Here is a 27,395-nt window from a genome sequence, read left to right as displayed (position 1 = left end):
CTAGTTATTTATTTTATTTTATTTTATTTTATTTTATTTTATTTTATTTTATTTTATTTTATTTTATTTTATTTTATTTTATTTTATTTTATTTTATTTTATTTTATTTTATTTTATTTTATTTTATTTTATTTTATTTTATTTTATTTTATTTTATTTTATTTTATTTTATTTTATTTTTTATTTCGCCCTGTCGCTTCAAATTAAATTGGTGTGGCCTAAACAAAAAAGGCGACTCCCACCTCCGTCTGTACAGTTGATCTCGTCCTCTCCATTAGAACAGTCTTGCAGCCCGTCACAGACGAGGTATCTCGGCAGACATCCCCCGTCACACTCTAGCTGGAGACCGTGGCAGGGAGCTGTAAAGAGGACAGCAGCATCATTGACACACAAATATGCCGTTCTGCCTGTAAAAGGGGGGTCCCAGCTTAGCGTACATTTTATACGATCGGACAGGTACAGGAACAGTGCCATTCCGTATCTGTCAAAACTCCTGAACAGTGTTTTGTCTATTGTGTATTCACTCGACCACTGTTTCTTGTTATTCAGTTTGGTTGTGTTTGTAAATATTGAAACTGCGTAATTCAGCGTTTTTCTTTGTATTATTAGGCTGCAATGTAGTTTCTTTACGTACAGTTGTTTTCAATGTCGCTAATTGCCTTATAACTCGTATTTTCTACTTAATCTTAAAGTATTCCAATTTTATAATGTAAATCGTTGTGTTTATAGGAATAATTATGTTGATCGCAAATTGTTAGCCTGTGTAGGCAGTCTATCTTTAATGTTGCAGTAAATGTTTGCAATATCGATTCATCAATTCAGCCTTCTGGTTGCGACTATTGTGATATAGTTGATGCTATAATAAACCACACTCAAATGTTCTTGAGACATGTCAAATTAATAGACCTCTCTCTCACCGTCTGTCTATTCTCTCTCTCTCCCTCTCCGTTGCTGTCTCTCTATTCTCTCTCTGTATATGTATAATTTTATATATACCTACTGTAACAGTGTGTATGGCTGTGTGTGTGTTTGTGTATCTGTGTGTATGCTTATCTCTCTTTTTCTCTCTGTGTATGTGTGTGTGTGTGTGCGTGTGTGTATATGTGTGTGCATGTGTGTGTGTGTGTGCATGCATATGTGTATGTGTGTTTGTGTGTGTATGTCTGTATGTATGTGTGTGTATGTCTGTATGTATGTGCGTGTGCGTGTGTGTTTATGTGTGTGCTTATGTGTGGCTGAACCTACTGTGACAGTTCTCCTCGTCTTCCCCAGTAGAGCAGTCCATGTCCCCATCACAAACCGAGAGGATGTGGATGCATCCGCCGCTGTGGCACTGCCACAGGCCGGGCTCTTCACACGGCTCTGAAGACACGGAGTGGAATGTCAGCTTTTGTTTCTATCACAACATCTATTACAAGACATGACGACGGCAAACTCAGTTTTTTTTCAAATTATTCTTGTCGGCACCAACGCAGACAAACTCATCTTCAACCTTGCAAAAAGAATTTGCATAAAAGAATTTGCATAAAAGAATTTGCATAAAAGAATTTGCATAAAAGAATTTGCATAAAAGAATTTGCATAAAAGAATTTGCATAAAAGAATTTGCATAAAAGAATTTGCACAAAAGAATTTGCATAAACGAATTTGCACAAAATCTGCATTAAAATCTGCATTGAAAATTTGCATCAAATAATTTGCATCAAATAATTTGCATAACACAATTTGCATAAAACGTACGGCACGACAGTTCGTCCGTTGCATCCTCACAGTCGATGACGCCGTCGCACGCTGCAGAGGGTGCTACACACTTGCCGCTGCCTTCACATTGGAAATCCACACTGGTACACACTGTACAACAGATAGGTTACAGGGATTTTCTTTTTACATAACCAAAACTTCTCTCACCTTGCTTACCTTCCGGTGTCTTTTAGACACCTTCCTCAGAGCTTCTGACTGGAGTTTTGCTTCTCGCCGCTATATGTAGCCAATGCTGGTGGCGCTTTTGCGGCGAGAACACAATTCTGAACGTGGATGAGTTGAGACCGTGGTCTATATCCTATGTTCTAACAACCTGATGAAACTATTTTCAGATGTGCAAAATATTTCCACTCCATCACGTTTGATGTCAAATGAAGAATTGTATCCATTTGAAGAAATTGCAGGGGGAGAAGGAGAAGAAGGAGAAGAAACAAAAGGGAAAACAATATTCCATCCATACCATGGTATGAATTAAAATATAATAACCTTTATTGTACATTCATGCCCAATCGGTCTAAGTACAGGTCAACAGATGCAATGGTATACAGTAAATACACGCCTTTCTAATACTAATCTAATGTATATATTTTACATCAACAACATTAGCTCTAAGACTACTCTAATACAGGGGTTCGGCTTCTTCTCGTCTCTCTGTAATGTTAAAAATAAATGAAAGGCGAGCTTACCACAGCCGCTCTCATCAGACTTGTCGAAACAGTCCCCGACGCCATCGCAGGAACCGTGTCCACAGAAAACCCCGGGCGAGACACAATCTTCTACTATGCAATCATCCAAACCATCGGGACAATCAGTGAATCCGTCACAATGCCAGTACGGACGGTCACTCCATGACTCGTAGCCGGTCATTTCGACACATGCTATAGGTCCCTGACAATTTTGCTCATCTTCACCCTCCGGACAGTTGCTGTAACCGTTGCACTGCCATTCCAGCGGGACACATGCTCCAGTAGTTTCACACCTGACAGCGAGAAGGGGGCAATCTTTGCTCCAGCAGTTTTTCTCATCCGAACCGTCTCTACAGTTATTATAACTGTCGCATTGTGTGTTCGGACGGACACATTCTCCGCTTTTACACTTGAAATCCTCGGGGTAGTAACACTCTTTGTTTAGGCAATCCCTCTCATCTGAACTATCTTAACAGTCATCAAAACCATCGCATACCAACCACGGAGGAATACATTCTCCACTCTCGCACTTAAAATCGTCAGAGTTGTAACAATCTTTGTTTACGCAATCTTCTTCGTCTGACCCGTCGACGCAGTTTTCATAACCGTTGCATTTCCAATAGGAGGGGACACATTCTCCACCGCCACACTTGAAATCGTTGGGGTTGTAACACTTTGTGTAGACAACCTTCGTCTGTACCGTCGAAGCAGTTATCAATACCGTCACATTGCCATTCTGGACGGATACATGCTCCATTGTCACACATGAAATCTTTGGTGTTGTAACATTCGTTAAATAATATGAACTTTTGGTCAACTTCGTCTGAACCGTCGTGGTAGTTTTCAATATCGTTGCATTGCCATTCTGGACGGATACACTGACCACTGTCACATTTGAAATCATCAGGGTTGTAACATTCTATGTTTAGGCAATCTTTTTCATCTGAACCGTCCTGGCAATTCACAAGACCGTCGCATTGCCACTCTGGAAAAATGCATTCTCCACCGTCACACTTGAAATAGTCAGGGTTGTAACACTCTTTGTTGATGCAATCTTGTTAGTCTGAACCGTCGTAGCAGTTTTCAATACCGTCGCATTGCCACTCTGGACGGATACATGCTCCGCTGGCACACTTGAGATCGTCCGGGTTGTAACAATCTTTGTTTTTGCAATCGTCCTCGTCTGAACCGTCGATACAAAATTCATTACCGTCGCATTGCAACCATGGACGAAAACATTCTCCACTTCCACACTTGAGATAGTTAGGCAAGGGACACGCGGTGCAGTTTCCTTCATCTGAGCCATCACTACAGGTTACTAAACCGTCACGCCGATAGTGTAGGGGAATACATTCTCCGCTTCCACATTTGAAAGAGTTTGACAAGGGACACAATACACAGTTTTCCTCATCTGAACCGTCTGGACAATCATTATTACCGTCACATACCACAGCAAGAGAGAGGCAGCGGCCTGCCACGTCACAGCCGAAAACGTCGGGCGACAAACAATCTAAAGCCGCGCACTCTTCATCTTAGCCGTCGGGACAGTCTGCATAACCGTCACACCTATCTGCCAAACCGACGCAGTCGTCGGTCGTTTTGCAAGCGAAGGCTGGGGAGGGGCATTCTTCTTCGTCTGAGCCGGCAATGCTAGGGAAGGCATGGCCGATGGACAGCAGGCATAGGAAAATGATCCAGCTGGTCACCATGGTCGTCCTTACGAGGGAAAATGTAGCTGGCATCCTGGTGTACTGGGCCTACGCTGGCACAAATTACTAAGTAGCACTCGGGCTTTGTGCATACATTGTTTTACTACGAACAGATGGGCACTAACCCAGAGGAATGCGCGGGAACGTCATCAAAATTGTACTTGCTACATTCTCTTGCTGGTACATCGTCAACCGAAGAATTTAGTCGCCCCAGCTTGTCGGCAACATTGTACTTAAGATTTTTGCCGTATTTGAAAACAATCCAAAGACTTGATTATCTAGATATAAAGCGACTGTTAAAGGTAACATATCAGTATACACTGTTAAGCTTACAAATGTGTAGCCAAAGTGGCAAGTAAAACAAATTGTGGTGGTTAAAGAGTAAGGAAAACAGAATTCCGACAGACTTTGAGCAAGAAAAATAACACAACGACAAATATTTAATGGTGTCTCCGCCTGGTGGTTGTCACGAGACACGCAAAGAACTGCAAATAAAGATACCAGCATATGGCAGTCACATATAGTTTTACGCTATCACGTATCGTATGCGAAAACGTACCACAATGGACACACTGATTTGATACCAACCATGTTCAAATTGTCAAAATACTTAAAGAAGTCTGTCACAGAGAGGTGGTACTTCTTATCGTTTCTCTGTGATGATAAAGACAAATAAAAAGTAAGGTAAGCTTACCACAGCCGCTCTCATCAGACTTGTCGAAACAGTCCCCGACGCCATCGCAGCGCTTTGTGCCGTCGATGCAGGAACCGTGTCCACAGAAAAACCTGGGCGAGACACAATCTTCTACTATGCAATTTTCCTCATCCAAACCATTGAGACAATTGGTGACACCGTCACAATGCCAGTACGGACGGTCACTCCATGATTCATGCCAGATACCTGGATTGTCGTCACACAATAGAGGTATATGGCAATTTTGCTCATCTTCACCGTCTGGACAGTTGTTGTAACCGTTGCAATGCCATTCCTGCGGGACACATGCTCCAGTAGATTCACACCTGACGGCAAGAAGGGGACATTCTTTGCTCCAGCAGTTTTTCTCATCCGAACCGTCTCTACAGTTATTATAACTGTTGCATTGTGTGTTCGGACGGACACATTCTCCGCTTTCACACTTGAAATCCTCCGGGTAGTAACACTCTTTGTTTAGGCAATCCTCCTCATCTGAACTATCTAAACAGTCATCAAAACCGTCGCATTGCCACCGCAGATGGATACATGCTCCACTGTCGCACCTTAAATCATCGGGATTGCTACATTCTTTGTTTTCGCAATCTTCCTCGTCTGAGCCGTCGACGCAGTTTTCATAACCGTTGCATTGCCAATACGAGGGGACACACTCTCCAGTCTTACACTGAAAATCGTCAGGGTTGTAACACTCTTTGTTTACGCAATCTTCTTCGTCTGAACCGTCCTCGCAGTTTCCATAACCGTCGCATTGCCACCACGGACGAATGCATTCTCCACTGTCACACTTTAAATCGTCCGGGTTGTAGCATTCCATGTGTAGGCAATCTTCTTCGTCTGTACCGTCGAAGCAGTTTACCATACCGTCACATTGCCACTCTGCACGGATACATGCTCCATTGTCACACATGAAATCGCTGGGGTTGTAACATTCGTTTGATACTATGCAATTTTGTTCATCTTCATCTGATCCGTCGACGCAGTTTTCATACCCGTTGCATTGCAAGTGTGAGGGCACACATTCTCCACTCTCACACAGGAAATCGTTGGGGTTATAACATTGTAGATTTATGCACTTTTCCTCGTCCGAACCGTCGTGGCAGTTTTCAATATTGTCGCAATGCAACTCTGGACGGATACATGCTCCACTGTCACACTTGAAATCGTCAGGGTTGTCACACTCTTTATTCAGGCAATATTTTTCATCTGAACCGTCCTGGCAATTCACAAGACCGTCGCATTGCAACCATGGACGAATGCATTCTCCATTGTCACACTTGACATCGTCAGGGTTGTAACATTCTATGTTTGTGCAATTTTCCTCGTCTGAACCGTCATGGCAGTTTTCATTACCGTCGCATTGCCACCCTGAACGGATACATGCTCCACTGTCACATTTAAAATCGTCAGGGTTGTAACATTCTTTGTTTATGCAGTCTTCTTCGTCTGAACCGTCGTAGCAGTTTTCAATACCGTCGCATTGCCACCCTGGACGGATACACTGCCCACTGTCACACTTGAGATCGTCCGGGTTGTAACAATCTTTGTTGATACAATCGTCTTCGTCTGAACCGTCGGTACAAAATTCTTGACCGTCGCATTGGTGCAGTGGATGAAAACATTCTCCACTTCCACACTTGAGGTAGTTAGGCAAGGGACACACGGTGCAGTTGTCCTCATCTGAGCCATCAGTACAGGTTACTAAACCGTCGCACTGCCAGTCTTGGGGGATACATTCTCCGCTTCCACACATGAAAGAGCCGAACAAAGGACACAGGCCCAAGCTGCAAAATTCCTCATCTGACCTATCAGTACAGGTTGCTAAACCGTCGCACTTCCAGTCTTGGGGGATACATTCTCCGCTTCCGCACTTGAAAGAGTTTGGCAAGGGACAAGCTGTGCAGTTTTCCTCATCCGAGCCGTCGGGACAGTCTGCATAACCGTCACACCTATCTGACAAACCGACACAGTCGTCGGTCGTTTTGCAAGCGAAGGCTGGGGAGGGGCATTCTTCTTCGTCTGAGCCGGCAATGCTTGGGAAGGCATGGCCTATGCACAGCAGGCACATGAGAAGGACCAAGCCGGTCGCCATGGTCGTCTTTACGGGTGGAAATGTAGCTGGCATCCCAATGTACTGGGCCTACACCGGCACATCGGTGCGCAGTGCCAAAGTAATCATGTACTACTCGGTCTTTGTGCATACATTGTTTTACTACTGACAGATGGGCACCAACCCAGAGGAATGCGCGGGAACGTCATCAAAATTATATTTGCTACATTCTCTTGCTGGTACATCATTTACCGAAGAATCCATTCCCCCGGGGGAATTATTCTGAAGATTTTTGCTGTATTCTAAAGCGTCATAGAGTAAAAAAAAATGATTGGCAAATGTTTGGCCAAAGTGGCAGGTAAAACAGATTATGGGTGACTAAATAGCAAAGGACACAGAATTCTGACAGACGAGTAAGAAAAAGAACAACGAATATTTAATTATGTCTATACCAGCTGGTTGTCACGAGACACGCATATAGCAACGTGAGTGGGTACCACCTTTTAACTTAACCTACACCAATCAGCCAGGTTCAATACAAGGATCTACAAGGACCACAGGAAGAGTAGCTGACAAAAATGACCAGCTACTTGTGTCAGGTCAATATGTCTGTGCGTTGTAAAAGATGTATATTTGACATAAGATAGAAAAACAACAACAAATATTTAATGAAGTCTCCACCAGGTGACTGTAACAAGACACGCATAAAACTGTAGATCAAAATACCACTCGTCTAGACCCGGCGGAAGTTGGCAGCGAATATCCTCAACTACAGTTAATCAGCAAAACTGGCGGTATACTGTCAAGTACTATTAGCCTACTTTGCGGGTGCCTTCATGTTTCATCTATCGTGGCAGTGGATGTGAGCTTTTGGCTGGCACACATTTTCGTGCGAGGAATCCCTGTAACGTGTTGGCCAGCCGCCCTCCGGCAGAATGGGGAACAAATCGCCGACCAAATAGTATTTGGTGCTACTGTGGGGTCTGTACCACTGTCTGTCAGCTGCATTGGCGTTACCGGGTAGGCAACTAGTTATCCTGGTCAACTTTTCTTGTCCAGGGCTGTCGTTAGTCTCAATATGACATATGACATATTTGCTGTGTTTTGATACTCTCTTAAATTACCAACATGCAAATTTAAAGACAATTCATCAAAATGGTCTTCGTGTAAAGATACAGACCTAGAAAACAAAATTAATTGTGTTTTTGGGATGGGAGGCATTTTCAATAACTAGCTTTGCTCGCGTATTCAGCCTGAGTGACATGTCACTCAACTCTTCCCGATAAGTGTATGGGTTAAGTGCCTAAGGCTGTGTGTACGGGGGTCACATCTGAAATGGCGAGGACAGAACCTCTCACATGCCCATGCAGGGGGTGCAAGAAGCCTTTTTCTGTATCCAAGGAATTTGCGAAGCGAATACAGCGTACAGCTGTCGCTGTTTGTACACAGAACATAGTAATGTTTTTTGCCCCTTCTCCTGAATGCATATCAGCCAAACCTGTATCAAAGTGACCATTTAAGAGGCTGACTTGAAGAAAATTACACATCACACTACACTTACGGGCTCTTTAGATAGGATTTTTAATGTCTTGACAAATATGGCTTGGTGCAACTGAGATAAGGGACGACCAGAAATATACAACAACGACCAGATTATTATTCATCGATGCAGAGATGTTTTTATTGTAGCTATGTTGATTGTTGGGGGGAGGGGGGTAATATTCAGCGGTGTAACTGGCGATGTAATATCTAAAAAAGATACAATCAGAAGTTATACTGTAACTAACATGTCTGTACCGATGCATGCTTCATTTAGAATAATTGTGACATTTTCGAAAGAAATGATAAAAATTGAATACAATGTCAGTTCCTTTGCGTTTAACTTGTTATAAAATGTTTACTGTAAGATGGCATGAAATAAGACATTTCTTTCATGACTTTGCGTAAACATGGTAGCATCTTAAGAGATTGAATAGTCGTCTATACCGCTGACATAGGACACATGGTGCATCCATTGATTAAAAAAAAAGACATATCCACAGACAATGCATTTAAAGCAGATGACACAGATGATGACAGTACGGTGGCAGCAGATTAAACTCACGATGGAATTTCATCAACCACCTGGTCAGGTAAATACCACGCATACCGCATGTAGCCCGGCCACAGACAGGGTGGACAGACATAGCGACGGAGGAAGCCGGTTTCTCGTGCTGCGGGAAGGTATGAGTTTTGCGATTTCGTTCTAGCTTCACGGACTAAAAAATTTTTTATCTAGACTCATATAATATAGTGAAACTTTATTTGCAAAATCATGCCCGAAGGCTTTTACAATCAAGTATACTACTCATTGCAATACAGTTATAGAAGACAGGCAACAACTGTCTTGAAAAAACTACTACAGTAACTACGCTAGCTATTATGGGGTTCGACTTCTTCTTTGAAGGCAGTGGATAATGAATAGTCCCACTTTCTGCATAATTAGTGGGCTTTATGATCTCAGTAGAAATGTAGTCTTTTGATGACGAAAGGAAGGAGAAATTGTTGTAACTGTCTGAAATAATCTGTTTCTGTAGGTCTCATAGTGAGGACACTGGCTAACAAAATGTGTTTCATTTTCCATTGCATTCATTGGGCAATATTTATATAGATGGTTGCATCAAGTTGGTGTCAAATGACCGATTTCTGGCTACAGTTTGGGAAAAGCACTTAAAAATTCGCCCTGGTGTAAAATGCGTACCTGACTTAGGTTGGGGAGGTAAAAGGCAGAAGAATAAGAGGGATGGGCTCAGCCTTCCGATTTTCCAAATTTAGCAACCCCTATGCCCTTATGGTCTCAAAAAGACTATAAGAATGCCTTCACCTAACTTCTTTATCTCTGGAGGTTCTGGATAGTCCTAGTATATCTAGAACCGTGCCTGGGACAAATCTACGTTATTGCATACTAGGATACTATCCAGAACCATGCCTGATCCTAACCATTCAGGCATAGAACAAAATAATATGGTTCTGGATGACGTTGACGTCTTAAGGTTTCAACTGCTTTTCTCTACCCAGGGTCCCTCTGTTTTAGAGTAAATAGTAAAATGAACTGGCGACACCTCTGAAAAAATAAGGCATTGTACATTCTATTGAAGTTAGGTACAGTTGTGTTTAGCAAGAGTCGAAGTTAAAGATTGTCACAAATAAGGGAATACAAGGTAAATAATTTGGTATCTGCATCCGCAGCTATATACGTGACTCCGATAGAAAAGCGAGTGCTTCAAGCCACAGACGCTGTTTGCCTGCACGACTTGCAAGAAGGACACAATAGAGAGGAGGGTCAGAGTATCAGTGAGTAAAGTTTTGTTTTGTGTAAACGGTAAACCAGATGTACCCTAAACACGTACAAGTACGAGCTGCGTAAGACCGGACTGTAAACTTTGATCTACTTGCACGCGGACGAACCCCTATTTTTTCAAATTGTGGTGGATTCATGCTAGGTACGAGGTGCATATGGTCTGTGTGGTAACTCGCCTCGTTGAAGTAGAAATTACTTTACTCCAAAAAGAAAAAAAAGCTTTTCGGTAAAACATTTTCAGGATTCTGAGGGATTCAAGCAGAAAACAGGAAGAGCTCTTGGTGTTTTCCTGAATTGATTTTGGAAGGGCCTAGCTAGAAAGAGACTGTGGGTAGTCATAAATAATAGACGACATAGTTTTGCACATCTGCAATGAATATGGATGATAGACTATGTAGATATGTTTGAATAACTATATGACCCCGATAGTTGTTGTTTACTGTGAAAATATGTCATGTACGAAAGAATGTGCTGCAAAACGTTGGAAATGCTGAGTTATTATTTTTTGTTTGCTGAGAAAATGGCACATCAGTTGACAACGAAGTGACAAATGATGTTATTCACACGTTTTGTTTTCAGGGAAGACAACAGACAATAGCAGCATCGCACCAGAATCAGCAAGACATCATTCCAGTTGTTCCAGTGTTATCTTTAAAACCACAGATAAAGTTTAACCAAATTCTTTGATTCTTAAATCTTATCCAAAAAACAACCTGTTACGATGCAGAAAGTAGTACAGCAGATTGTAATTGTCCTTATGTTCAATGTGGTATCTGAAAGTTTAGACCCGCGATGTTTTCCCGGGTGTAATACCACAACATCATGGTCAGCTTGCGTCCCCAATACTAGATTGGTAGCCAGCAGGCCATTTAATAAGTTCGGGCCAGATCGAGCCTTTTTGTATATCACTTGTATCCTCTGCTCCACGCAACAACAGCCCCATGATATGATAGACTCTCAAGCACACATAACATGCTTTCCTAATACCATGCATGTAGCAGTCAGAGGCTTGTCATTTGGGCTACTCTCTCTTCATAAAATACGACCCCCTCAGCAGTCAAAAGTAGATTCACTTGCTCTGGTTGAGTGCGGAATCACAGATATAGAAGAGTCCACTTTGCCTGCGTTTACTCGATTGAAGAATTTAAACCTTGAATTCAACAACTTGACCCACGTCAAGCAAAACTGGTTTAACACCTTGAAGTTCCCGAAAATTTTCATTAGTCTGTCGCTATCACACAACAACATCAGCAGCATAGATTCAAACTGCTTCCAAAAACTTACTGCCCTGACTGTATTGTTACTCGACAGTAACTCATTGCAAACCATTGGGCCATCTTGGTTTTACAAACTAGAGAATCTGGGCCATCTATCTTTGAAATCAAATTTCATCCAAAGCATCCATCCAGAGGCATTCAAGTCTCTCTCAAAGCTGAGAGAACTGGACATGAGTGATAATGCATTGGATCAACTGCCTCGCGAAACTGTTTATGGACTCCAAAGACTACAAACCCTTAAAGTTAGTGGAAATCAACTACGTTCTTTTGGTGACTCTTTGGAGATCAAATGGGGTTTTCATTACAGGCAATCTCGTTATTCTGGACAGCGTATTAGTGTGACGGTTAATGAAGTACTTTTCTGTATTACTCAAGTCTATAAAATGAGATACATGTATCACATTCAAATGGAACACGACTTCATCCCACCGCTAGCTATAGCTCGGGCGATGGGTCGGTGCGCCTCTCTGAACATACCGACGGAAAGAAAAATAGAATATGACCTGCCATTCGTGATGATATTCATCAACACACAATCAGACAAACAAGTTGACAACTTCACAGACTTTTGCAAACATGCCTGGAAAGACGCAGGTAGCGTAAACGTCGCTTTTGGTCAGGACGCTACTCTGCGAATCGTTCCTATTTGTGTGGACAAATCGTCCCACAAACTCCAAAGCTTTGCAGTCGTTCTGTATGATGTAACAGCTGGTGGACACGGAAATTATGCTGATAGTTACAGTACAAACGTCACAGCTGGCTTTGGCCGTGAAAAGCCGAAGAATGTGACATGTTTTGTCGACACTTCCTGGGGGAAGACATACCAACATGTATTCACTTCGCCCCTGTCAGACACGCCTGTAGGTAACCTCTGTTCAGAACAAAAGGTGTTTTCAGCAGTCACAAGAAATCCCGACATCGAGAATCAGACGATTCTTTACACAGCTCGAACTGTACCGATACAGCCGGGCAGGAGGCCATCCCTACATGCAGGTCACGTCACGCTGTTAGCTGTGGTAGGGGTTACTCTGGTAGGAATGCTTCCAGCATGTCTATTGTTGGCCAGGAAGAAGGGCTACTGTTTACGGGACAACCAAGCTGCACAGGTTGCCCGTTCACGGGGTAACCAAGCCGCACAGGTTGCCCATGTCTCTGTAGGGTCTCCTCTCAGCATTGCCTCCCTGAATCACTGGGTAATAAGTGGGCCCAGCAGCCATGCTGTAACTGTCAGTATCAGCCAAGGTACATCAGGTCCCGATAGAGCAACTGGTAGTGTTCCTCAGGGAGCTTCATATTCAGGTGACGAGCAACATTACAACGAAATTCCGGACGAGTACTTCTACAAGTACGAAAACGCTGACACTTCACCACATGGGACTTCCAATACCTACTGGGAGATTCCTGACGACTACTTCAATTACTACAACCTGCGGCCAGCATCACTGCATCACTACTGGGAAATCGGAGATGAGTACTACAACTACGAAAACACCACAGGGCGCCCTCTGTCGTTCCCACTGGCACTGCAGGTGCCACTGTCGTCTGGTCAGGACGACGATGTAGACAATTTTCCTTTCAATACTTCATCCACTGAGGCGGCCCTTCCTACAGTAAACTGGTTACGATATAAGCCTTCCTCGTATGGTATAGACCCTAGAATTGCAGCGGTTGCACAGAATTATCGAGTTAGTGCAAGAAATACAGGCGTCCCATCTTACGGAACACCTACATCAGCTAAGGGTAGAGCTCGAGATATCGCTTTGCTGGGTAGACATGGCAGAATGCAAAGAGGTCTCATTCCAAGAGAGAGGGCAATGATGTTCTATAGCAATGCTTCTACTGTCCATCCTAGGGCTACCAGAGAGCAGGCTAACGTTATGTACAAGACTGCATTTAAACTTCAGCCATTAAAGTACAAAAGGTACCAAAACATTTCATGCCCACAGTATGCCAACATGCCCATTGGAAGGGCAAAGGATGATGCTTGGATGACGAAAAAAGAAGTCCAAATTCACAGGTCAAAAACTTTTAGCGTAAATGTATCTAGTTCACGGATGGAGATGACATACAAAGGACGTTCTCGCCGCCAAAGTATTTAGTTGTTTTAATGTTTTCCCAAGTAAAACATATTGTTTTGCTCTGTTTCACCTTCTTCTCCAACCAAATAAGGTCAATGACCTGAACCAGACGTCTGTCACCATGGTATCTGGTATTGGGTTAGTACATCATGTTGCAATTTTATAGCAGAAGGGGTTTAGACTCCTGTCCGACATATATATTATGTATATATGAATGTGAGTACGAATTAACAGAGAAGACCATGTGCGAAGGTAAACATTATGCATTTGCCCTTTCTAGTTTACAGGTCATTTTTATATATTTCTATTTATTACTTCAACAACAATAGCCTGAGCTACCCAGCTAGCTAGTAAAGCTATAGTGAAGAGCTATCCCTGGCCATATCACCAAATAACATTCTTTATATGTTGACTGACTGATAATCTAGGCTAAATTTACTCTGTAACATTAAAAATGTAGGTTTTCTATACCAGTACAAGCCCCATATTATGTACTACATAAGAAAGCACACTTACTTTTATTCACACTTGTGATCCAAAGCAGATCCCACAGAGGCTAGATTAAACTTAATTTCCACACGTATCCCCCCTGGAATATGAATTAAAAATGGTATGCAACACACTATAGCATATTGATGTGAATCATCATCATCCTCCCATCTGTCGGCGACAAGGCCACCACTTCTTTAATGTAAATATTTGATGTAAATTAATGTAAATACGTCGGTTTGTTGTATATCTATAGTATATTTATTATGGTGCCTTTTTGTACTAGATTTATACGTCAGAGGCATATCTTTCTAACTTCACACACACACACACACACACACACACACACACACACACACACACACACACGAACGCGTGCACACGCATATGCACACACGTGCACACACACAATACATATGCAACCATGCACAAACACACACACACACACACACATGCACACACACACATACATACATAAAGACATACACGCACACACATGCACACATACACACACATGTACACACACACACATACACGCACTCACGCGCACATTCACACACATATACATGCACGATCGCGTGCGCGCACACACGCAAAAATACAGAGAGAGAGAGCTCTGTCTCGTATAGACTAGATTCCTACGTTGGCAGTAAATATGTTTGACGATGTAGTGTATCTGTTATTCGTGAGGGATATAGTGATACGTATTAATAACGACGACATGTAAAATTAATATTTAAATATATAAGTAGAGAAAGTCCTTATGAATATTGATCTTGGCCTCTTTTCTCCCAAAGATAAACGCTATCTGCACTTGTTCCTTTGAAGTGGTGAACAGTATGATGTTCTGTACTTGTAAGTTTTGTTAGGCGTGTATTGAATGTATGTACATGTACATGCTGTTTTCTGGGAGGGTATAATAATTTATCACAATCAGATTGTTTTACAATAAAACATCAATACATAAGAACGTATTCATTGTGTATGAATTCTGCCTGTCTCAAATCCTTGAAGGCTAACTCTTTTTAGAGGTAAATGTTCTTCAGATAAACCACGCTTTTGCCAAAGTGCGACTTATCAAATTAGTAAATGCTACCACTAGACGTGACACTGGGTCTATTAATGGGGCAGTCTATTGGGTGGAAATTTTGGTGCGTTATTTCTTTCTTCCCGCCATGCTTTTTGCATAAGAAGAATCTTTCTTTCTTTCTTTCTTTGTTGGCAATGGCAACAAATCAATAAACAGGTTATGAAGGCAGTGGTGACTGGTATATATATCATAGCCTGTGTTACACAAGCTCTCGGCCGGAGGTTACTGACCCCCACCACATGAAAGAGGGGGCGACCGGCCGCCAGGAGCGCGATTAATCAGGCTAACCGGTATTAGATAACCCACAAATATAGACATGGAGACAAACATCAAATAAAGAAATCTGCTATAAATACAAGACCTGAAATAAAGATAACATATTATCATAACATACCATAAGACGAATGGTCGTCTTAAATGACGTAGAAAAATGGATTTTAAATAAGCACAACACATAGGAAAGGTGCCAACAATAATTGTTTATTTGCAAACATATAACATCAGTGAAAAAACAAAGGACTTTTGGCGTCCCCATGCCCACAGCTTTAGTGCATCAGTGCAAAACACAAAACCCTGGTGCGCATCTCTCAAATTTTTTTTTGCATTTTTTTTGCATTATGTGTGACGCAATTTGTTCAGAGTAAAATGGATGTGTATTTGTGACAAGCAGTAGTTAGTGGCTTTGAATCAAACTTGATTGTTTATGCTTATATATACACGACAGAATTGAATGTAATTGAATCATTGATTTAGAACCAAAGAATTTTTTTCAAATCAGAAAAAATGGATAGGGCGTATCCGAGAAACAACAAATTAAATTGGTGTGGCCTTACATGTACGTATGTGTGAAAAGTATGCAGTTGATTAATTCCGTTAAATTACTTGAGTACACAAAAAGCACATCATCTATATCACCTGTATTACATAAAACACAGAACAACGAACTTAGGCTTACAAAAAATGATTGTAGAAATGTTACTTAAAAAGTTTTCAGAAACATCTTATTATTGAGTAAATTCACCAGTTTCCCGTCCCCAGAATGCAATGCGAAAATACGGGGTAACCCTCATTTGCATTAGGCTGGAAGGCATCGGGATGATCCTGTTGACGTTAAACAGCTTGTTTTTCACTGTGTTTTGAGATGTCGGGGCATTTTATGCTCAACATTAATTAAATTACTATGGGTCGAACCTGACAACAAATAGACAATGAAGTTTTAGTGTCCTTTTCAACATGGAACATCAGTATAGCGTTACCACTATAACGTTAAAAACCACATATTAAAAAAAATCATTCTCTATTTGTTTTCAGATTCAACCCATAGTAATTTAATAAATGTTGAGCATAAAATGCCCCGACACCTCAAAACACAGTGAAAAGCAAGCTGTTTATCGTCAACAGGATCAATCTGTCTGCTATTTCCTGTTGTATTTCCTGCTATTTCCTGTTGTAGAGTGAATGGTGTTTGTACATATTTGTATATAGTGTGTTTCTGTGTATCTGTCCTATCTTGTTTTTTAACCAGTTGTAAAAATCAATTACATAATTCAGGGGTGCATTAGCATTCCCTGCTTTTGTATGATTTTGTTGGATTGAATAAATTGAAATATTGAATCCGATGCCTTCCAGTCCTATGCAAATGAGGGTTACCCCCGTATTTTCGCATTGCATTCTGGGGATAGGAAACTGGTGAATAAGGTGAAAAGTACGTCCCTTTGCCACAAGCAAATTGAAGGACAGGTCTTAGAGACAGCCCTAATCTGATGGATGTAAGTTTTACATTGTTTAATTGTGTTTGTTGGATTAATATAGCCGAAATCTTTAAAAAAATTAAAAACATAACATTTTTTCAAGGCCTTACAAAGTCAGGCAGTGAAAAAGAGAAATATGCGGACGTTGTTGTCCAGTTGAGCAAACATCAGTTTACAAGGTGCAGACCACACAGGTGAGCTCGTAACCGCTGATGTAAGGCGGACAGGGAAGAGAGCCACACTGCGCCTCCACCAGCAACAGCAGGGCTCCGTTTAGGTCGGCAGATGAACCTTGCCTGAGCTCTGGAGCTCCGTCCACACAGATGAAGTTCTTGTTGTTGTAGTAGGTGTGGTGTTCCGACATCAGGTAGCCGCTGTACTCCTTACTCCACCCCCGAGGACAGGACAGGCGGGCGGGGATCATGACGTGTGCAGACCGACCGGACACGAGGCACACCGAGCAGGGGACGTCGTAGTCAAAAGGGTTGGTGATGTGCCCCATGTTGTCAGTGGAGAAGTACTCAGCACTGTTAACATGGTACTCTGCCCCGTACATGTAGCTTCCGTGCTGATTACCAGCCACTGGGTTGTTCCACTCCACATCTTCCAGGGGGAGGCACTGGTAGTCACTTCCCCCTCCTGTGTGGGCGTGCCATCCACCGCCAACAACACCTATTATGGGTAGAAATAGCTTTTTTAGCAAAATTCAAGAATGTCAAAATTTTCTTCTGCATTATGGAATTTATGTAAATACACAGACCTATATACTATAACCTTCTCAACCTAATAATTTACATCATATATATTGTAGAGATGCATATCAAAACTCGCTTTCAGATTAGTAACCTATAGCATACGCACAATTGCATGTTGGCAAACATTTTACATGAAAAATGCATCAAGCTGTTGGCAAAGCTGTCGCCATAGCCAGATAGGTCGAGACCATTGAATCCCTAGCCTGTTTTTTTCAGTCTGCAAAACTACAAGTTGATTCATTTTTCCTGCAATGTTTAAAATGTGTCAGTCTGCAAAATGCTATATATTTATTTAAACTGCCTATGAAAAGGCCGGATGGATTGCTGAACCATTGTCGATGATATCCCGGGAGAAGTTTAGAATCTGTGTTTACAGCAGTGTGAGTTGACTAATGAGTGACATGATATCATAAAATAATCTATACTAGTAGTAAGTAGTGGCATCGTGTGGCGTAATAGTCAGACTGTTGTGTTTGAAGAAAAACATAGGTCCACGGTCCTGTCCCTGACATGCCGTTCACATGACGTCCCTCGCTTTCGGCTAATCGTTGACACTGTGTCCAAACACAGACAGATTTTAGCCCTATTCAGACCGGGCTTTTTTGGTATGCTGGGACGGGGCGGGGGGGCTTTTGAGGCCAGCAGTCTGTAACTCAAGAACCACTTATCGTAAGGCCACATTTTTTTAGAAAATGATGTAGTAATAAAATCAATTCATAACAACAACTTTCGTGTAATTTTGACGTCATATGGTGTCATTATGACGTAATTTGTGATTTTTGTGAAACCTTAAAAAATCGTTGAATTATAGAAATTATATATAATTGTATAACATGTCATTGATGTTAGAAAGTAAGTGTAATTTAGTAGAAAACCCAGATAATTTTAAGGTTTAAACCAAAATTATTGAAATTTCAAAAACTGTCTGTCAGTGACCCATTGCCATGGCAACACGAAAATTCATTAACTTATCTCAGTTATAATATATAATTGTTCCCAGATACATTTTAGGAAAAGAGACCAAATATGATGGTTCTAGTGCAAGCCGTACAGGCGCTATCTAAGATAAAAGTTGGCGCAGGCCTCAAAAGCCCCCCTCCCCCCGTCTGAATAGGGTTAACATAGTGTCAATAATTCTCCAATCTACACAATTTCCACTAAAATATGAGGGTCTGACATTTGTTTATGTAGTGTTATGTATAGTAAATAACTTGGGTCCTTTGTTTGACCTACCGGAGTAGACATTCTTTGCGTTTTTCGCCACAGTCCTCCCTCCCCCACCGCACGTACACGACATGGTTTGGCGGCGTCGCGTCGGGCGCTCTCCGCTCTCGAGGTGCCCCGCCCGCAGAAATGCCGTTCTGTCGGTCCTCTGTACCAGCTAAGGCGGTCTGCGCAGAACCGGTAATCTGTTGTACGATGTAAAGACATTGGTATGAACGACTGAAGTAGGTAGCAGTGTTCTAGCCAGTGTCCGTCTCCCCGTCATTTGACGGAGTTTTGCTGCTCATGACTGACAAAAATTTTGTACAACCCATCATATTTCTAGTAGACAAAATTGGTGTTGTATAGAAAGAGATGTTATAAACTAAGCTTAGTCTACTAACAAAATGCACAGCTCAATATGTGTTTTAGACTCAGAGGAACTAGATTTCAAAATTCGATACTTGACATAATGTTACGTCAAATAAAACCATAGGCGGAAGGCCTCGCAATTACCGTCTTTCCTGTCGAAATGCGAGCGATCATGCCGCGATTCAAGCGAGCCGGTCCCGAAGATACCCGAAACGGGCGGGTGCCTTCGGCGAAGCCGATCAGCGAGTCCCGAGCGAGGCCGAAGGCCGAGCGAGGGACGAGTAAAATTTTTGAACTACGGCGAAAGTTAGCGCAAAGGGTGACGGGAAATACTGGATCGCGCAAGGGGTGTCGGGAGATACTCCCGGAAGTAGGACGTAGGCGCGCTCGGAGATCGCTATTATTGGCCAATATTGGGTCCGCGGAGCAGGGGCCTAAAACCCATGATAAAACTGAGATAGCAGAGTATTTTAGGCTTGCTACACCACTGGTTAAGTAGACAATACACCACTTCTCAGCGCAATTATCACTGATAATGTACATGGGAACATTTCTTCTCACTTTCCCATTGCATTTTTTGGCGACGCCTCAGGGGCGGAGGCATTTTTACAGTATATTACGATCAAGCTGAAAGAATTTAGAAAATTTTACGAATGCATTCCCTGGGGAATTGGTTTTGAGGTAGCCTCCGGCCTTGTGGTCTTCGTACCCAGCAGGAAAGGCATATGTTATTATGCATGCAAAAGGCATATTTTCGGGCAAACTGTGGCTTTTTGCACACAGAATATTAATGATTGTCTTTATTGATATTTCAAATATGTTTTCTTCTATCAAGAGAGAACAAAATTTCTTGCTCATAAGAAAGAACAAGGAGCAACATTCAAGCTTATAATGCTTCAATTATGTTTTTAGTTTCAATTATATGATGCTGGTCGTTTTTTTTATAACTTTACTGTGTGTAATAGTGATGTCTTGTGTAAGGAATTTTATTCACTTCTGTGTTTTCTATCATGTATGTTTGTGTCAGTCTTGCTTTTTTTTATTTTTTATTTTTCTTTGCTTTCACGATGCTGTTGCATTCAATGCTTGCTTTTCAATTTTCTTGCGTGAAAAACATGAATGCACACCCCAATCCTTCCACGACTTGGTTTCGTGCTGGCCAGTGAATTCCTGCTGTAGTCTGCATCTCAGGGTGGACATGGTGAAGTTTACCTGTGGGTATAAAGAGAGAAAAGAGCATAAATGAATCTATGCCAACTTTGGCCAGCTATTATTAACTTAAATTAACAATATTTGTGGTCAAGTTTTACACATAAATGTAAATATGCAAAGCATGTGAGTCAATTAATTTTACAGAATGCAATGAAGCGGACACATAAATACACCCTTTTCTGGCAATGAAATTTGCGACATCATGAAGTATACATGCCGTATGATATTTCTGTTGCCAGGTAGTATATATAATTACATTATGAATAGCCTGTGTGCCAGACCCTAGCACTTAGAACAAGGAGCTTAACTCCTTGCTTGGAATAAAGAAAGTGCTTTTTTCTGAGACTCTCGATCGGGCCTCTATACTGCCAAACACGCCACAGTTTCGGAGCTGGCTTCCTTCTTCAATTTCAATTAGACCCCAAATGGCTGCAAATTCTGTGTTCCAGGCGTGAGATTTCCCTGACTTTATTGACTATGGTGGCACAGGGGCCTGGCACCCAGGCTACATTGTTTTCCCAGCAATGACATCATAGTAAACATGGTACCGTGTTTCAAAACACACAGCTTTTCATGAAAGAAGTACTATAGATATGCGAACATTGCCTAACCATCGTGATTATTATATGTACAATACTGCATGAAATAAGGATGGTCAGGCACTCACCTGGTATTTTGTTCCACTTCTTAATTGTATTCTTGAGTAACTGTTGTGTTTGTCGCCATGTAGAGCTGAAAGAAACAGCGTAGAACAGGTTATTAGCGAAGTTTGTTGCATTCCAGGGTTGTGTTATTCAGCATAGTTCGACAGCATTCAGCGTGACCACGGATGTGAAACTTGGACAATATTATGGTGGGATGTCAGCAACATGTAATGCAAAGAATACGCGGATCAATATCAAGTTGTAATTGTGTGAATAGTAAAAAAAAATGACGTTGACCTAGAGATGAGTATACAACGTACTGAAACCTTCTCCGTGCACTGAGATGGTCTCCACTGTTCGGAACCCTGCGTTGTTGGCAGGTGCGGGCAGTTTAGCGCAGACAGGGCATATATGCCGGCACCGGTGTCCAGTGTAGAACAGTAGGGTATCCCTCGCTGCATGTCTGAGGTTTACTGGAAAGACAAGAAAATCCAACGCCCGGGGTTACTGGACAGAAGAGCCTTGACGGAGAGAATTGGGGTAAGGCCGGAAAACCCCGGCGGAACATGGCGTCAGGTGGCTCAAACTTTACATAAACCAAAAAACCAGCCGCTAAAAACGAGCAGCTATTAAAAATAATTCACTAAAACCAAGGAGATTAAATTCCTCCTTGCTAAAACACTGATCGCCGATACCTGATAAAGACCAGTCGGATCTGTAATGATATACTGACCAAATTCTGTAAGCAAAATGGACGGAACAAACCACACATAGAACAAGATGAATGAAGTCAGGAAAACGGGTGTTAGAATCTTCACAGTACAAATTTCCAAAAATAAATTCATCAGGTATTATACTAACAGACGAATATAAACTCCAAGAATGCTAAATTACTTTAACATAGCCTGGCAGCCAGACCATCGCATGCTTCCGGTATCTCACGGTGGTGCTATCAGCACTGCCCGCCCGCCCAGAGGTATTTCATGCAGGGGTATTTTACCGGGTCAGTTACAGGACGACAATGATTAGAAAGGCCAGCTGGAAAGATCTGGCATTTCAGCAGAGTATGGCTGGGCCTGCAAAATATCCCTAAGCCACTAATCTGAACAGAAGGGTTTTGTCGGAAAGGGGAGAATATCAAGTAGGGCCGACAAACTTGATCCCGATGGAACTTGACGTCATGTGGCGGTAACCCATCCTCCCACGCCAGGGGTGCTCCCTTACCAGTAATCCCAAGGCGTATTTGCCGCGGGATAGCTCTGCCGTGGGAGAATGCGGTAACCATGTGGCACACATTTTCAATGCGTAAACTAAAATTCCAGCTTCTCTCCACGCGTGTTGTAACCAGCCAACAAGCAACTTTAAACTTTCTCTAACTCAGTGATCAACAATGATGTATCGATATAACAACACCCAAATTCTGACACCGGAACTTTGAAGACACAACCAAGTACTTTGCGAACATCACACAAATAAAACGTTCAAGTTAAGCTGACTATGATCGATATTCTGCGCGGGCATCGAATCCGTAAACAATAATTTGTAATTCTTATCGTAAAAGCGAACTCACCAAAATTTCCCCAAACCACTGCGAGTGATAACAGGCGCGCCTCATCGAAGGCGAAAAATTTATTCTAGTTCTCTACTCTGAGGCTCAGTTTTTCCAAGGTTAGTAGAACTGTTCTTCTTTGGCATTATAGGTCTGAATCTTTGTCGAAAACTGTACGTAAATAGCGTCACACATATAGTGATGACCCATTCAGATCCACAATAAGGAAATACCTGGCGGACGACAACACAGCGAGATCCAAGAACACCAGAATAACATAGAAAAAATTGTAGAAATCTCGAAAAAGTCTGCTTGAAAGATACAAAGAATTTCGAGCAGAAATGGAGGAACTTACTACACATACATAATATACATATACAGAACACAAAGTACATACTAGTCTCGTACACAAGAAAATAGCGACTAAGTGAAGGAACTGCCATGAAATACAAACAAACGGGCGATTGTCGGCCAAAATACTAGTAGTAGCCTGGTAGCCAGACAATGGCAAACTTCCCGATAATTTCTCTACGTATACAGTGATGAGTGCTCAGCCCGCCCAGGTTGAGGATATTACGATCCAACAAGATCCTCAGTGTACAGTACAATAACTAACAGACATGTGGTACTGCAAAAACACGGCTGTGATTGCAAAATTTAGACTGATACGATTCTGGCACATTACAACATTAGGAAGTAACATTAAAAGTAATGTTAACATACCTTTCTTCAACCTGTCCTTCGTAGGTTCCTCTATACCTCTACGGCTGGGGGTATCCAGGCTTTAGATTTTAGAAAAGTTTAGACCTTGCCTATTTTGTTCCAAGTAAAAATCCACGCTGACCAAGCCGGCTGCCGCGGCGGGCTTCCCCTGTCTAGTCTGGTGACCATACCAGCGGAGCTCCCCGGTAAATTCCTCGGTGCTGCGCCGCCGGCCAGTGGAGATCGTGCACGGCGCTCCGGCCGGTGGGAAGTGCCCGGCGCGCTCCTGCGGGAACCAAAAGCTGTGCGGCCGCGGAGGGTTCTAGCAACTGGTGTTCCGCAGCCCCGTTCTGAAACTCTAGCCGCCAGTTGGGTCGTTTTAAAGTCGGAACTTACATCTATCAACATTTTGACATTGTTGCTAAGGGGCGTTCTATAGTCTGGGACCATCATTGGTGAATACATAATGTCATTAACTATTTTAATTGTAATATTGAGATGAGAAAACTGTTCCCTGACACAGCAAACAGATCGGGTGAAAAGGGTGAAAAGGTCAAGCCATTGACCTACTTTTTCGCCTGTCCAAGGAGGCTACTTAGTATACGTTAGATAAGCATCTTTGCCTGTCTGAGCGCAGTGAGAGCGAAGGTGTTTCGTAGGAAATAAGAAATTAGGTGTTCGTTACCACTGTCCCGATGTCGAAATGAAAGTAGATTTGGTTACGTTTCGGGACGATTGGAAAAAAAAACGTTCTGAGTCCCTATCCTTGGGAACTTCCGGGTCCTGCAAGCAACCGGCAACCCATAATACTCTGACAAACATTTGACCAATCAGCAACCGCATGCTGTTGCAAGCATTACGTCATGTTTTACTTCGGTCATTTTCGGTAGAAATCGCTTCCCACGATTTGGCTGTTCAGAAGGGTGTCGGAACCGAGTGTTTTCCAAATAAAGTCAACCCAATGTTTGGCTATATTTTGACCCAATGTTTGCATACTCGCTTGGAGCACCTTGTCTATCATGAGAGTAATTTGAGTTTCCCAGAGTCTGTGGGTTGGGGGATCGCACAAAGAGCGCTGGTGTAGAAATCTGTCTGTCCTTGTGTTGTGCTTGTAACATTTTTGTATCGTTTTGACGACGCCCGTCGCTCCATCATGCCGACGGGATCGTTCCCCAGCCAGCCGGCGCCGATCTCGTGGAACTCCGGCCTAAAATTTAAATAATTTTAAACCCCACGTAAGTACATATGAAATTATAAGAGGGTTTATGAGTGGTAATATTTGAAATGGTCCACAAGCCGTGAACGTTCTTGATCGTCGTAACGTAACAGGTGATAACATAATAGCTGTACCTCGACTGATGGTCAGTTCTATTGCACTTCCGGCTTGCGTTGAACTCAGAAATCTTCAACAAAGATTATCTCCATGCCGTTACAAAGGTTCAGTTAACATAAATTGTTATCAATATTTCATTTCGTATCACAAATCTTTTTAAATCTTGTTAAATGCAACAGGAAATTACTTTGTAGCGGGCTATACCAGTCAGTACGACGTGAAAATGCAAGTTAGATGTACTCGACTGTTCGGCACACAACAATGATAGGGGCGGAGTTAAAAATGTAGTCTTTGAAAATCTTACCGCCGCCCGGTGGGTGGGATCCGCCGGTAGGTCTGTGTACGTGCCGCTGCCCTTGGCAACACATCGTGGGAACCCACAGCTAGAGCGGGAAGCCAGCCTGTGTCGCCACGTGCACGGGCCTGCACGTACCGAATTGTCGCAGTTTCTTTTGATCGGTGTGAATAAGGGCGTAAATAAAATAAACTTTGAATCATGCTGCGCCCGTTGTCTTGTGCACGCCGATCTTTTTCCCCTGCAAAGTGCACATACAGCTGAAGAACGAAGAGGGGGTCGTGGCATCGTTTAGGACAGCTTTCCAGAACCTTGGCCCCGAGAAGGAAGTATTTCTTTCCTCTGAACAGACTCAGTTTTACCAAGGACATTATGTGTGTATAATGTCCTTGGTTTTACGGAGTACAAATTAATACATATTTGAAGTGTATATAATTCCTTTGATTATCCGGTAGCACTTCTACACCCACAGTAGCATTAACATATTTGTTACCTCCGGGTAGGGATGTATATCCCGAGCGCGGAGGTTTTGTGAGGGAAGACGAAAATTGCGTTCGCACCCGTTTCTCGCGTTTGGGTGGACGGATATGTCTGGGACTTGGTATACGTTTTGCTGTTGGGCTGTAGATGGTGCACGTTGTTTTGGTTTTTTAGTATGTGTGTTTTAGTGCGTCAAAATGATGCGTTTAGACCGCCGATGGACACCCCTTTCAGTGTGAAAGTGGGCCTCAGCTTTTGACCTTTGCATGTATAAGGACGATTGAGGTCGCGACCACTGATCTGACCTTTCACACAGAGGGGTGTCAGCATTGTCGATAAATTCTTTCTTTGAAACTGTTCAGATGTGAACCACATGTGCCGTCAATCAACGTCTCATTATCGTGCCTGGTGGGACCCGCTGGAGGGATACTTTAGTACGCGTTCACAGGACACGTAATCGGCACTTCCTGGTTAGCCAATGGGTCAGGGGTCAACGTACTGTTGCGCAACCTTTGTGTTGGTTGTTTTCGGCGTATATTACGACTTCTAACTTACAAATACCGCGGATGAAGACCTTTACTTCCCCAATTTATACGAAGAATCGGCGGAAAATGGAGGAAGTGACAATAAGGATGACTTGCACATGCGGGGAGGTACTTCAGCAGTTATTTTTAACGTCTGATTCCATTTAACGGCTCCGGTTGTCATTCTGAGTTTCATTACGAGTTCCTTGTGGCATAAGTTCGTGGCGGCCCGTTCGTGGGTACATGTTATAGGCTGCGCTGCAGATGAAAATACTGACCTGTGTTAACACAACCAGGAAGGCTAAATCTAACACATAAAATTCAACACCATCAACTACATGTATATAACAAACAACATATAAAAGTATACAATAAAAAGCTCAGATTTTACTATTCGCACGCGCGCATCAGTTTTGGGGTTCCCAGAGGATGTCATCCATATAATCAAATCAACATGGCCTTACTTACATGTTAGAAGGGTAACACGCGCACCGGACGATTGGCGGCTGGCGCCCGGAGCGGGTGTTTGTTTACATTATCGCTGGTCGCTGAGGGTCGGGCAGCCAGATTCGCCACGGGATGCCCCCTGTCCTTTCTATTTTTGGGCTCCAGTCGGCTAGGGGGATTAGTGATTTCACAGATCATTTAGCCAATTACAAACATTTCGAAACTTTTCGAAAAAATGGTATTCGCGCGAATTCACTAATTTAAAGAACAGTCCCAACATGCACCCAACATTCTGCAACACACATTTCAATACCCGGAGGTACAAAATCTACGATTTTCCTTGTTATCTATATTCCATCCTTTTTGTGACCCGTAATGGGTATGTGTGTACAATAAAGGTCTTTATTCATTCATTCATTCATTAACTCCGCCCAGATCTTCGCCTCGATGATTGTTGCTCTCTATGGTTCGACCGGGCGGGCCATATTAAAGTGTTCGGCGCATTTCGTATAGAAGTAAAGAACAACAAAGCTACGTACTTGTGCATCAACATTATAACCCTTGTTACCGATAAAACCATTATTGAAATATGCCAAAAAACAGTTACTCAAGCAACTGGATAGTAACTTGAGTAACTGTTTTTTGGCATATCGTATTACCTGGATGTCTAACCTTCATCGACATTATTGAAATATTCACAAATCTTTATTGACCATTGCTTGCTTGATCACCAACACTCTCCGTGATCCAAATCTGTGCGTTTCGCCGCACTTGCCTTACCCTTCGATGCGGTGGTGACGTCTTGCAAATCGGCTGCAGCCAGCGATGAAAACTAGCCCCAACACGAAACGCTTCCCGCTACAATACTGTATCCAGTTATCATGCAATCACGTATATAGTACACGGCCTAAATTTATTTTTAAACGATATTTTCTAGAAC

At 42.5% G+C, this 27,395-nt stretch overlaps 2 protein-coding genes, 1 long non-coding RNA gene and 2 pseudogenes across 3 annotated transcripts in view; 1 reads left to right on the top strand and 4 right to left on the bottom strand.

Moving 5' to 3' along the window:
* Positions 1 to 2,627, bottom strand: part of LOC109481487 (SCO-spondin-like) — a 21,000-nt gene extending 18,373 nt beyond the window's left edge. The window contains exons 1-4 of the mRNA XM_019784067.1: positions 2,447 to 2,627; positions 1,740 to 1,850; positions 1,246 to 1,362; positions 243 to 359 (exon numbers count right to left, since the gene is read on the bottom strand). Of these exons, the coding sequence (XP_019639626.1) occupies positions 243 to 359; positions 1,246 to 1,362; positions 1,740 to 1,850; positions 2,447 to 2,627 (526 nt within the window). The remainder of the gene's footprint in view (positions 1 to 242; positions 360 to 1,245; positions 1,363 to 1,739; positions 1,851 to 2,446) is intronic.
* A 2,151-nt stretch (positions 2,628 to 4,778) lies between these two features.
* Positions 4,779 to 6,956, bottom strand: LOC109481486 (annotated as a pseudogene).
* Positions 6,957 to 12,046: 5,090 nt separating this feature from the next.
* On the top strand, positions 12,047 to 13,404 carry LOC109481485. The gene is made up of 3 exons (XM_019784066.1): positions 12,047 to 12,637; positions 12,671 to 13,141; positions 13,384 to 13,404. The coding sequence occupies exons 1-3, from the start codon at positions 12,047 to 12,049 to the stop codon at positions 13,402 to 13,404; spliced, it is 1,083 nt and encodes a 360-aa protein (XP_019639625.1).
* Positions 13,405 to 17,081: 3,677 nt separating this feature from the next.
* On the bottom strand, positions 17,082 to 19,443 carry LOC109481484 (annotated as a pseudogene).
* A 1,472-nt stretch (positions 19,444 to 20,915) lies between these two features.
* Positions 20,916 to 23,651, bottom strand: LOC109481584. Its single transcript, XR_002140906.1, has 3 exons — positions 23,398 to 23,651; positions 21,446 to 21,598; positions 20,916 to 21,213 (listed from the first exon to the last, which is right to left on the bottom strand). It is a non-coding gene; the product is annotated as an uncharacterized LOC109481584 (long non-coding RNA).
* Positions 23,652 to 27,395: the final 3,744 nt, after the last annotated feature.

Source organism: Branchiostoma belcheri, unplaced genomic scaffold (genome assembly GCF_001625305.1).
Source record: "Branchiostoma belcheri isolate BF01 breed outbred unplaced genomic scaffold, Haploidv18h27 scaffold56, whole genome shotgun sequence".
Taxonomy (NCBI): domain Eukaryota; kingdom Metazoa; phylum Chordata; class Leptocardii; order Amphioxiformes; family Branchiostomatidae; genus Branchiostoma; species Branchiostoma belcheri.
This window is presented reverse-complemented; position numbering and strand designations above follow the sequence as displayed.